The sequence below is a fragment of the Delphinapterus leucas genome, chromosome 5 (genome assembly GCF_059928025.1).
Source record: "Delphinapterus leucas isolate spDelLeu-1000000601 "Yukka" chromosome 5, BTC_Dleu_Yukka2, whole genome shotgun sequence".
NCBI lineage: Eukaryota > Metazoa > Chordata > Mammalia > Artiodactyla > Monodontidae > Delphinapterus > Delphinapterus leucas.
Window position 1 is genome coordinate 40,821,581 of NC_143133.1, and position 12,992 is coordinate 40,834,572.

The 12,992-nt window shown below is 33.6% G+C and overlaps 1 protein-coding gene across 3 annotated transcripts in view; it reads right to left on the minus strand.

The window, feature by feature from the left end:
• Window positions 1–12,992, minus strand: part of RAB28 (RAB28, member RAS oncogene family) — a 94,395-nt gene that overhangs the window by 15,761 nt on the left and 65,642 nt on the right. For all 3 annotated transcript variants that reach the window (XM_089911678.1, XM_022566993.3, XM_022566995.2), the window contains exon 5: window positions 266–369. In XM_089911678.1, coding sequence (XP_089767804.1) covers window positions 266–369 — 104 coding nt within the window. The remainder of the gene's footprint in view (window positions 1–265; window positions 370–12,992) is intronic.

Here is a 12,992-nt window from a genome sequence, read left to right on the forward strand (position 1 = left end):
ATGGTCATCTCTGGATGCTGAGATTATGAGTGATTTATATTATTTTTAACTTTTGTATTTTTTAATTCCCTAAAATAACCATGAAATTATGTTATATGAATTATAAGAGGACCATAAATAGAATAAACATGTTATATCTAACCTGATATTTTATGTCTTTAACAGGAATTAATTTGTTCCAAAAGTTAAGTAATAGAAGTATACTTCCTATGAAAATAAAAGTAAAACATCACTTGTAATATTCAGTATTCATTATTTTACTTACAGAGTCTCCCGTCTTTGCTGAGACAAAGTGGCTACTAAAACCATTTTCCTGGCAAAACCTTAAGTGTTTTTCAGGTTTTACTGTTCGCATATGCTCCAAATCAACTAGAAAAGTGAACAAAAACAGAGAACAAAATTCAATATTAGTTAATCAATACATTTTTAACATGTTTAAATTTGACTTATTTTCTAGTACTGTACCCCAGCTTAGATATGAGCTGTGTAATTCTGGGCAATTTCTTCAACCTCTTTATGCCTCAGTCCCTAAATCTAAAAGCTGGGAATAACAAATGTATCTATCATATATAGAGTTCTTTGAGAATTAATCCATGTTTACTGAATAAGGACCAGCACACGATAAGTGCTCAAAAAACTGAAGGCTATCATTCCTATTATCTATATAGCTTCAGGCACATTGATGATACTCAAAAAAGATCTACTTAGTATAATGTGTTTAAACATAGTGATTAATTGCAACATGCACTTACTCAAGCATATCTGGTTTGATAGTTTAATTACTTTAATAATTACAATAGTTCTGTAATCTCTGTAAACGTTAATGTTAACACAAATGCATGACTAATTTTCTGCTAAAAGATACCTATATTTCATTGTATATTTAGTTTATTTACAGCCATGGTTTAATTTCACAAAGATACAGCTCATTTGCTTTCCAAAACTAAAAGTATCCATTTTGAAAGTAGTAATGGGCCAGGATATATTTTCTTGAATAGTTGTAGGTGCTTTAAAGCAAAGCACAGTACTCATATCCAATACTGGTTTTATCCAGCACAGTCTAATTTTTTCAAATGTGATCTTTTATTGAACAGTTTCTCTTTTTACAGCACTACAGACCCTATAAGCGTGTTCACTCAATGCTGTCAAATTATAAGGCAAATATATTCACAGGATTTAAGGACAACTAGGCTCTTTGAGTCAATATAGGAAAAAAAAACTTAAACTGACTTCCTGAGGAAGGGACCCAACCAACTTGTAAAAACTTGTAAATTTGCAAATCTAGTAAGCCTACATAATAGTGGCAATTGATTATCAACTAAAAATTGCTCTCATACTACATAAAAGGCTTTATTTAAAATTATATTGAAGGTCTTTAGTTTGTAAGCTCAAGAGATCTTTCTCTAGGAAATTTTTGATCTAGTGGGGGATTCCTTAGCCCCATTTATATTGCTTAGCTTGGATAATATGCAGCTTTTTTTCTTTTCTGGCCACAAGTTGCTATTCCTTAAACATCACTGAGACTTTATTTACAAGAAGAGGCCAAAAAATGTCCAGATACCACAGGCATCAATTTGTAGAAGACTAAAATACTAAGCTATTAGCTCTGACATTTATACATCTAGTTTATCATAATATTGAAGTTAAAATACTTTCCTAATTCAACAAGAGTAAGAACAAATCATGTCACTAGGAAAATTCCCCAATGAAATTACTGTCCAGTTAAAAAAAATAAAGTCTGTCATTCAACATGTATGTGTATTTGTCTTTTCTAATGGAAGAGTCTATCATTGTGTCTTTTCTTCCTTTTTTCTTCTCTCCCTCCCCCTCAGCCCCACCCCACAACTCCTCAACTACTTATATAGATAAACTACTATAAGCATTGGGGGATTTACTAGCCAAGCAAAAGTTTTTCTCCTAACAAAGATAACCATGAGAGACTAATACGAACACTGATCAATTGATAAAAAATTATTCAATAAACATTTATTGAGTACCTATTATATACCAAGCACTGTGGTAGGCAGTAAGAACCCAAAGATGAAAAAGATACAATCCAGGTCCTAAAAAAATCATCACCAGTATTATGAACATAAAAGACCATTAAGGATCATAAAAGTTATTTTAAATAACCAAGACTCTGAGAATTAGCAGATATAGGAAAAGCCCTCACAGAGCTTGAGTATAAAGTTTTCCTCTATTGTGTTAGAATTTAGTGAGCAACATTTAAGAGGACTTAGTTACTAGAGTACTTCACTCTAATGCAGAAACGTAAATTCTGAAGATGAAATTACAGTGAGATACTGGTAAATCCTTTCATTTCTTCTATTTTTAAAAGCATCCTTAAAATTATTATACAGTATTCATCTAACATACATGTGATAACAATCTTACTGCTATGATTTAATTTCCCTTATGTCCTTCAGTGAACAACATCATTTTGCTAGTTCTTGTATTTTATTTTTGAAAATGGAATTAAAATCTGAAAGACAATTATGAAAACGATATAAAAAATGCCACTAACTAGAGACAACTACTGTTAACATTTTGGTGTATATACTTCCAATACCTAAGCAACTGAAGGACAAAGGCATTAACGTTGTAACATGCAACTTCTTTTAGCGCAACCATACTACACCCTGCTTAAAGTATGCTTAACAATTTCAATGGATAACCACTTTATTGATCATTCATTGATCATTGATCATGATCACTGATCATTGATCAATCAATGATCATTGATCATTCATTGATCATTCAAATATTCAACAAATATTTGAGTGCCTACTACGGCCAGGCACTGTCCTAGGGGCTGCAGATACAATGAACTGACATTTTAATGAAAAGAGACGAACAAGTAAATTACAGTGTATGGCAAATGCTGATACATCTTATGAAAAAAATAAATAAAGGGTACATGAGAGGAATTACTATTTCAAACAGGTAGGTCAAAGACCTTAACAAAGCTAAGAACAAGGAAATCTGGGGAAAAGCCTTCCAAGCAGAGGGAACTGCAGTGAAAAAGGCCCTAAAGGAAGATTACACTTAGGAGATTCAAAGAAAAGCCAGGAGGCCAGAGTGGCTGAAAAGAGTTAGCAAGAGAAGGAAACAGCAAGAAATGAAGTTTAAAAACTTCAGGAATCATACAGGTCACTGTAAGAGAGATGGGAAGCTATTGGGGGGTTGTAAGGAAAAAGAAAAAAAAAGACGTAATCTGACTTACATTTTAAAAGGTTTGGGCTGCTGTGATGAGAATAAACTGTAGTCAAATGTAAAGCAGAGAAGCCATCGAGGGGGCTATAATAAAAATCTAGGAAAGAGAAGATGGTAGTTTGGACAAGAGTAGGAGCAAGAGAGGTGGTAAAAAGTGGGGCAAATTCTCAATATATTTTTGGAATAAAAAGCGAATAAGAAATGCTAATGGATTTGACATGGGATGAACAAGATAAAGAGAAATCACTTGAAGATAGTTAACTCGAATGTTAAATGAGACAGTATATTGTAGGTTTTGTTCCAGGTACACTCAGCTGCAATGGATGGAGGTATTGAGCAGATGAGGATTTGCATTTAAGTAGAGCTGGGGTTTTCTCAATCATGTACAATTACTGAAAAGAAGGGCAAGTAATTGAATATAATAAATGTAAGGGAGTGATTATATTGATAGACGATGGAATTTAAGTTGGTAGAAGGGGGGTTCAGGAAAACGAAAAATTGGTAAGATCAACTGATGTTAAGGTCTTATGTGGGTTTAAAAATTACTGGAATTGGGTTACCAAAGGATGTGAGGTGGAAAGACAGGAAATAATAGACTGGGATACATGAAACTGATAACTGATATTATGAAGAGAGTATGGAAACTAATATTGACTAGGTCTCCAGAACAAATATGTTAGTGGAGGTGGGTGGCAAGATTATGGCAGATGAATTCAAGGAACTGAGACACAAAAGTATTAGAAGGATAATCTGTATGTGTACTAAAATTACCAAGAATCATGATAGCAATATAGTGGAGTGACTGTGACCCAAAGCCAAAATCTTCAAGAAATTCAAGGCAGTGATTCAGGGGTTGGCTGATAACTCCAAGAAATATAAGTAGCAGGAGGTATAATCCTATGGCTTGATATTCAAATCTAAGGGTTTTTAGGGAAGATGAAGGAGAATGTTCTGGAAAGAGCAACATGTAACAAGAAGGTAACTACCAGTTACCACTACTCCAGTACTAGTGATAAAGTAGATATAGAAGGGGACGACAACATTTGAAAGAGCTTCAGGGGACAGCAGCACTGTCATTATGGGAGAGCTAAGTGACAGAAGTAGTTTTAAAACTTTTGTCAAGAAAGATGTTGAGGGCTTCCCTGGTGGTGCAGTGGTTGAGAGTCCGCCTGACGATGCAGGGGATGTGGGTTCGTGCCCCGGTCCAGGAAGATCCTACGTGCCACGTAGTGGCTGGGCCCGTGAGCCTTGGCCACTGAGCCTGAGCGTCCGGAGCCTGTGCTCCGCAACGGAAGAGGCCACAGCAGTGAGAGGCCTGCGTACCGAAAAAAAAAAAAAAAAAAGATGTTGAGAATATGTACAAGAATTTTATCAATACCTTATTTGTAAGTTCCTGAAGCCCAATGGAACGATCTCAGAAGTTAAGAAAGAACAGAAACTGGGGTCTGAAAAGTGAAGGACAGAACTGTATAGGATAAGAATGCAGGAGGTAAATCAACTACATCAAAGGCTTTCTTGTGTAGCTGACATAAATGGGGATAAAAAAACATGAAGGTGAAAAAATTCTAAGACTGTGTTAGACAGACAAGAAAATCCAAATATTTCACTGTCAAAACCAACTGTGCAAAAAAAAAAAAATCACTTAGCTCACTTACCCTGACCTGGAAATTAAAATGGAAAGAAAGAAAATAAGTTATCAAGATACTAAGTCTATCTGCCATGTTCTTAAAATCACATGGTACGTGAAATAGAAGTCTTAAGAGAAGCCAATTAACTTTGGCTAACAAGAATAATTTTGATAACAACTTGGAAAGCTGTTTGAAAGAGTAATATGTACAATTTTTAGTTTAATAAATTTAAAAAATACAAATTACAGTATTTCATATTTTATAATTTAGGTTTACAGCAAGGAAGAGATACTAACAAAAGCGCATTTCAGGGATTCATGGAATATTAACAATCCACTAAGAAGTAACATTTTCTCAGATATGTAACTAATAATGATATTTTACAGAATGTTAGACCACCTTAAATGGCCTTTTATAATGTTTCACATAAACCTGTGAAAACATTATTCAATCTCAGTATGTAAAGAAATGCAAGTGAGAAAAATGAAGTACTGAGTTCACCTTTCAAAATGAAAAAAGAGAGAGAGAGAAAGAGAAAGAGAGAGAGAGAGAAGAAACCCGGTGCTGCTGAGAGCTTGTACTACGGGCTTTCTGAAAAGCGACTCAAAAATGTGTGTTGAGCCTTACAAACATTTCTACTCTATGACCAAGTAAGACAATTTGGAAGAGTTTATCTTGAGGAACACATTAGGGATGTATAAAAAGAATTATAAATTAAGAACTTCACCACAGTCATTTGTAATATAAAAAAAATACTGGAAGCAATGTAAATGTCCCAGAATAGAAATACAATTAAATTATGATACAACCCCACAATACAATACTCTTTGGCCACTAAAAATTATGAACTTAAAGGGAATTCCCTGGCGGTCCAGTGATTAGAACTCAGCACTTTCACTGCCATGGCCCGGATTCAATCCCTGGTTGGAGAACTAAGATCCTGCAAGCTGCGCGGTCTGGCCAAAAAACAAACAAACAAACAAAAAAACAAATCATGACTAGTAAGTGAGGCCTTGGGGATGATTTTTTTGTATTTGATACCAAAGACAAAGGCAAATAATCAAAAATAAACAGTGGGACCACAGCAAATTAAAAAGCTTTCAACAAAGAAAACCATCAACAAAATGAAAAGGCAACCTATGGAATGGAAGAAAATATTTGCAAATCATATACCTGATAAGAGATTAATATCCAAAATATATAAAGAATTCATACAACTCAATAGTTGTATGAAACAAACAACCCGATTAAAAATGGGCAGAGGAACTGAATAGATATTTTTCAAAAGAAGACATACAAATGGCCTACAAGTACATGAAGAGATGCTCAACATCACTAATCATCAGGCAAACGCAAATCAAAACCACAATGAACTACCACCTCATACCTGTTAGAATTACTATCATGAAAAATACAAGAGATACCAAATGTTGGTAAGGATGTGGAGAAAAGGGAACTATTTTGCACTGTGGGTGGGAATGTAAATTGGTACAGCCACTATGGAAATCAGTATGAAGGTTCCTCAAAAAATTAAAAACAGAACTACCATATGATCTAGCACTCTTACTTCTAGGTATATAACTAAAGGAAGTAAAAACAGAATCTCAATGAGATATCTGCACTCCCACGTTTATTGCATCATTATTCACAATAGCCAAGACATGGAAGCAACCTAAGTGTCTGTCAACAGATGAACGAATAAAGATGTGATACATACACATATATAACAATGGAATATTATTCAGCCATGAGAAAGAAGGAAATTCTTCCATTTGTGACAACATGCATGCAACCTAAGGGCACTATGTTAAGTCAGATAGAGAAAGACAAGTACTGTATGATATCACTTACATGTGGAATCTAAAAAAGCCAAACTCACAGAAACAGAGAGTAGAAACGGTGGTTATCAGGGGCTGAGGGTTAGGGGAAATGAGATGTGAGTCAAAGGGTACAAACTTCCAATTATAGGATGAATAAGTTCTACGATCCTAATGTACACATAGTGATTATAGTTAACAATACTGTATTATATACTTGAAAGTTGCTAAGAGAGTAAATCTTAAATGTTCTCACCACAAAAATGTTAATTATATGAGGTGATGATGGTAGTAATCATTATGAAATATATGTGTATCAAATCAATGTACTGTATACCTTAAACTTACATCATGTTATATGCCAGTTATATCTCAATAAAGCTTGGAGAAAGGCTATCAAGTGAAATACACAATAGTACAGGATGTTAAAGAGTATAAAATTGCATATAATAAAACTCCTACTCTGTAAACATACTATATATGTATATATGTGCATTAATAGATGGCAAGGAAAATACTCAAATTTTTAATAAATTTTTAAAAATTAAAGTTGAGAAAAATAAAATTTTTGAATGACAGCTTTTTTTTCAGACTATTCTTTCAAGGATGTTTGTATGGCAACTTACAAAGAGAGAGTGTCTCCCTCAGGAATAAAGTGTATGTTTGTTCGTCATCTGGTATAATGAAGATAATATCTCTCTCCAGAGCAAAGTTCAGAGATTTACTTGGAGACCATTATAAAAGAGATAGATTTCCTAAGTTCAGGATTCCTCAGCTGTGAGACAAACCGCTAGATACAGATCATCTGTGTGGGTTCCCTCACACTGTCCTAGCGGAACCAACACAAACATGGAGCTCACCCTACTTGCTATGCTGGGAGTAATAAATTCCTTTATCTCTGATCCAGGAGCCTCATGCCTTCTGCCAGTATCCATGGCAGTAGCAGGCTAACTTGTTAGCTTCTAAGTAGGGTAAAATCTAAGATCCTTCACTGTTTTTGACATAAAGAAGAGTAGAACAGACACGTAAGTATAAGATGAGCAGACTGGATAGCTGTTCATAACCTATACTACATTTTCCAGTACGACCTGCAGTTAGCTGTGGCCATAAGACTAACTTCTGACCAAAGTAATGAATAAATGATATGCAACACTACTAGGCTTGACCCATAAAAACCTTCCAAGTATGGTAGTCCTTACTCTCCTTTTTCATGGTAACCCATGAAGCCAACTGTTGAAAATGGCAGTTCCAGAAAATGGAAGGAGTTTGGGTTCCTGAAAAGGAGATGAGCCACTGATAAGCAATACCTGGTTTTGGTCTTTATGTAAATAAGAAATAAATTTCTATTGTGCTAAGATATTGAAACTTTAGGGACTGTCTGTTTATAGCATCTAGCATTACCTTAACTAATACAGATTGCCTTAACTAATATAAAATAATATAGATTTTTATCTTTCTTGTTAACAATAAACCTCTCCCTGTATATACTGGGTCTTGAGTTATTAAAAATGATAACATGAAGTTATAACTAGCAAGATAATAAAATCTAAGCATTACAATTGTCTCTGAGATTTTGGTTATGTCATATTCAATTAAACAGTTACAAATTATGTTAAACAATTATAAATTGAGAGGCACTTGCATTTCTAGTTACCAGGGAGACAAAAACAAACAAAACACAAACCACTGGAGAAATTTTCTTTCTTCCGCCATTAAATGGTTCAAGTAATACATGGAAAACAGTATGAAAACAAAAATGCATTCTCCTTTGTTAATACATTTTGCTGGAAAATATAAAATGCCTGAACAATAATCAAGTCATGACCAATCTTGTTCCATCCATATCCCCACTCTTAGATTATTTTAAAGCAAATCAAATATCATTTCATCCATAAATATTTTAGTATGATATACTCTTAAAACACTTTGTTTTGGTTTTATTGAGGTACAAAACTTTGATTTAGAAGCAACAAATTAGAATTCTGAATCTAAAGCTGTCACTTTCATCCTTCATTTGGCCCTGCTGATTCCAATGGAACATTAATTCCCTAAATTGATGTGATGGTTCAAAATTTACTTACGTGGATAACTTTCAGGATAAAGTGGCCTGTATATCAGGACACAGAAACAGATTTTGATGAGTAACAGAAAGTAAATGATGTTTAATAAACAATACACGATTCTGATAAAAATGACACTATGTCAAATATCATCATAAAGAAGGTGTCATTACAGCAATTTTTTCATATCCCAATAAATGATCTTTGGTACTATTTTACTATCTAGAGTGGTAGCTTATATACAAACACTAGTCTCATACAAGAAATAACTTTTCTGAATTTCTCAGTTGTCTGCATTATGGCAAATGTAGAAGAAACAATGGTTCCTCAATAATTCACTGATTTATTTGGAAAGGAAATAGGACATGGTAGTAAAGAATGCAATCTCCAGAGCCAAAATGCCTGGGTTTGATGCCTTGTTACTGTTTGTGGAACCCTGAGCAATCAATCTCTCTGTCTCAGTTTTCTCATCTATAAAATGGGGACAATAATAGTACCTCATAATGTTATTGTAATAGATAAAATAACCAAATACATATAAAGCACACAGAACAATGACTGGTACATAGTAAGGTACATAGTGTGTGACTGGCACATACTCAACAAGTATTAGTGTTATTGTCATTTGTCTATCCATTTATTCATTCATGAACTATTTACCCAGGGCCTTCTAAGTGCTAACTGCTAGGAAGGCTGAGAGGAGCACATGTAGAAAAATATTATACAGTGAAATTCTAAGACCAAGAGAACAAAAGGGGTCTGTACAAGACAAGGTAAAACAGGAGTAATAGGGAAAGGAAATTTATAGAACTGCATAGGGGGACAAGAAAGATCTCACAGAGAAGACGATGCTTCAGCTAACTCCTGAAGAATGAGGAAAAATTAGGCAGACAACCTTGGAGACAGGGTGGATGGACATTCTTTGCCAAAGGAATGGGTGCAAAAGCATCTGAAAGAACCTGGCTTCCAAGAGATGGTGAAATCAGCAGGGATGTGCATGAGGGTCTTGTATGGGATGTTGAGAAGTTCATATGCATGTAGGTAACTTAAACACCGATACAGTTTTCACCCAGCTTACCTCACATATTTCAGTCCACCTGAGCAAAAATATAAGCACAGGAAGGAAATCCTACAGGTGATATATACTGGAAAGGCTTTAACTTTCCCCTGCTGGATTGAAAGCACTTCCATTAACTACACAGTGACAACTTTTGTTTCTAAATTCAGAGAGTATTCAAAAGAAAATTACAAATGTTAAAAAATGTTGCACTCCTATAGATTTCAGGAATATGACTTTTTTTTTCTGTTCAGGCATCTTGTATACATAAATAGTTGCCATTATCTACATGACAACTTTAAAAACAGAAGATGGCAAGTTTTATACTTACACACATGCAGCTGATTATTCTTTCTCCAAAAGTCATTACAGTTATTACACTGCATATTAATCAACCTAAAGATGGTTCAGATTAACTGTGTAGTTGCAAAAGTAACAGCCTCCAAAAAAAAAATAGTTCATGTACTTCTTTAAAATAAGTAAAATAACACCTTAAAATTCATTTATTAAATGTAAACACTTATTATGTGTCAAGTATTGTGCTAAAAGCATAAGCAATCAATTAGAGAACAGACACTATCCTTACTCTCACATTCATGAGGGAGAAAGACTGATAAACAAGTGAACACATAAATAAACAAGTCAATGTAACAATTATAATCAGAAATTGCCGGGGGGTTGGGGGGATTGTTGTTGAGCAGATAGAGAGTAAGAGAGTGACAGGAAGCAAGACAGAAATTATGACAATTTTATACAGTAGCTCTGAAAGACTTCTTTGATCTGAGATCTGAAAGATGAGAATAAGCCAACCAAGTTAAGAGGAAGTTGGAAGAGAAAAATGTTTCTGTCCCTGGAACAACTAGGATGCAATCCAGAAGAGGAAAATGACTGAGTGCAATTGAGGAAAACAAAGAAACATAATGAGCAAGAGTGGGGATGTGCAGAATAACATGAGGATATCACTGAAACACAGCAATGCAAAGCCATTGGAGGCTTGTAAGCAAGGGCACAATGTGATCTTTGCATTTTGAAAAAAATTACTCTGGCTACTACGAGGAGAAAGAATCCAGAAGGGTAAAACAGATGCAAAGAAACCACTTTAGGAGACTTCTGAAGCAACTTAAAGTCTGTTTCAAAATTTACATAACACTTTGGGTCCTCATAACATTCTTGACAAATAGATAAAGCATTTATCTAAATTCACACACAAAAAACCTGAGGCTCAGAGTGACTTAACCAAAGTCCCATTGCTAGTCACCTTTAGCACCAGAATTAGAACCAAGCCATCTGGTTCCAAATCCAGTTAGTGTCTCACAAAGAAGAAGGAACATCAGCTTTGGGGATGACCACTTAACGGTCTTTTATTTAGAGTTTTAATTAAAAGAATAAAGACATACAAACTTTAAATGCCCATTATTATAAAAGTGAACTATTATATACCTGCTTATTGCTTACTGGTACTTTAAAAGTATTTATTAATAACAGTAAATCATAAAACTGAGCCCATCAGCATTATAAAATAAGATACTCTGCCTTAGCACTTGATTACATAAAGTCCTTTACAAAGTACTTGCAGCTGTACATACAAGTTGTGAAATTACATAATGTTTAAAAATGATCCATCATGATTAGCCCACACATGACAAGTAAAATACCCTTAATAATTTATTAAATTTGATTTACATGTGCTTAAAATTATGTATATATTTTGACTTCTAAAATACACACACTAATGCTAATAAGCCAAGTACATGACAACATCTCTTTTTAAGTCCTATATTTTTATAAGTCCTATTTGTTTACTGGCATCCAGGCATCCATATTCACAATCTCCACTCTATCTACTTATAGGATTACTGGTATAATGAACAGAATTGTCTTCCAATATACAGTACCAAATTTAATAAATAGCTTAAAAACTATATATCAAATGTATAATAATCAGAGCTACTGATCAAACTAAATAGAAAATTTTAAGTTAAGTAAAATTTTTAAATTCTGAAAAACATTATGATAGTTTCTATATTATTTTTATATTGGCCTAAGAGTTTACAATATTCCTGTTTTCCTAAATATTCACTTTTCAACATGCTATAAGAACATATTCTATAATGAATATGACTTTTTCATTCAAACTAGAATGTATTACTTCACATTTTTTTTAAAAAAGAAAGTATTGTATGATGCTAGCTTATTATATTATTGTCTATACCCTGTCAATGGAAAGCATTAAAAGTATAAACTATTTAGGCTTCTTAGTCCATATATGGCAAAAACAGAATATTCTCTGTGAAATTACTGTAAAATACGTTGCTGCCTAACTTAAAGAAGCAAAATACAAATATAGCACTTGTACAGATTTTCACAGTAATTTTTGGGTTATCAAGGAAACATCTAGAGTGTTGATCTGGTTATACTCAATTCAAACAAACTACTTGTCACATTAACTACCTCCAGGAAGTTACTCCAAACACAAAATAAACTGTTTATGCCCCTACTCAGATAGATAACATGACAGATTGTTATTAGTTGAAGACAGATGAAATACATTAATTTGATTGTGAGCATATGTTTAATTTTACCCTGCCATGTACACTCTCTAATGCTGTCTTTCTATGATGACATAGTAAATCATACTGTATTAGAAGGATTGCTAATGCAAGAAAATAAAAAATTACCAGAACTTGACTTCAACTATGTAGATTCTTAAACCAAACTTCTTAAAAAAATACAACTGCCTGAAAATCACTGGGTTCCACAAACACATAAAGAAAAAAGGTGTCATCAAAGAAACTAATTTCTATTATAAATCTAAAAACCTCAATGCAGTTTAACATTTTTCCTATATACTACTTTTTATATATCTTTGTGAAATGCTTCTTCTCTCCTTTTTCCATTTTCTGTTTTTAGTGTTTATCTTGTTAATGTGTTTAAGTGTTTTCTATAAAAAGGGCATTTGCTATATTTGTTCCAACGTTTGTTTCCCTCAGGTTAGGATTTTCCTTTTCATGATGCTTTACATAGAAATTAAGATTTTATGAAATCAAAGACACTTAGAAAATAAGCTCATTATTATTTAAGCTGCACTTACTTGGTTCTTCTGTTATAGGCAGCTAAAAACAAAAACAAATAAATGAAAAAGCACATAACACAATAGCCACTCAAAAGTACTTGTTGAATAAAGAAAAACATTTTTAGGCTCTTAAAAGAAATATTA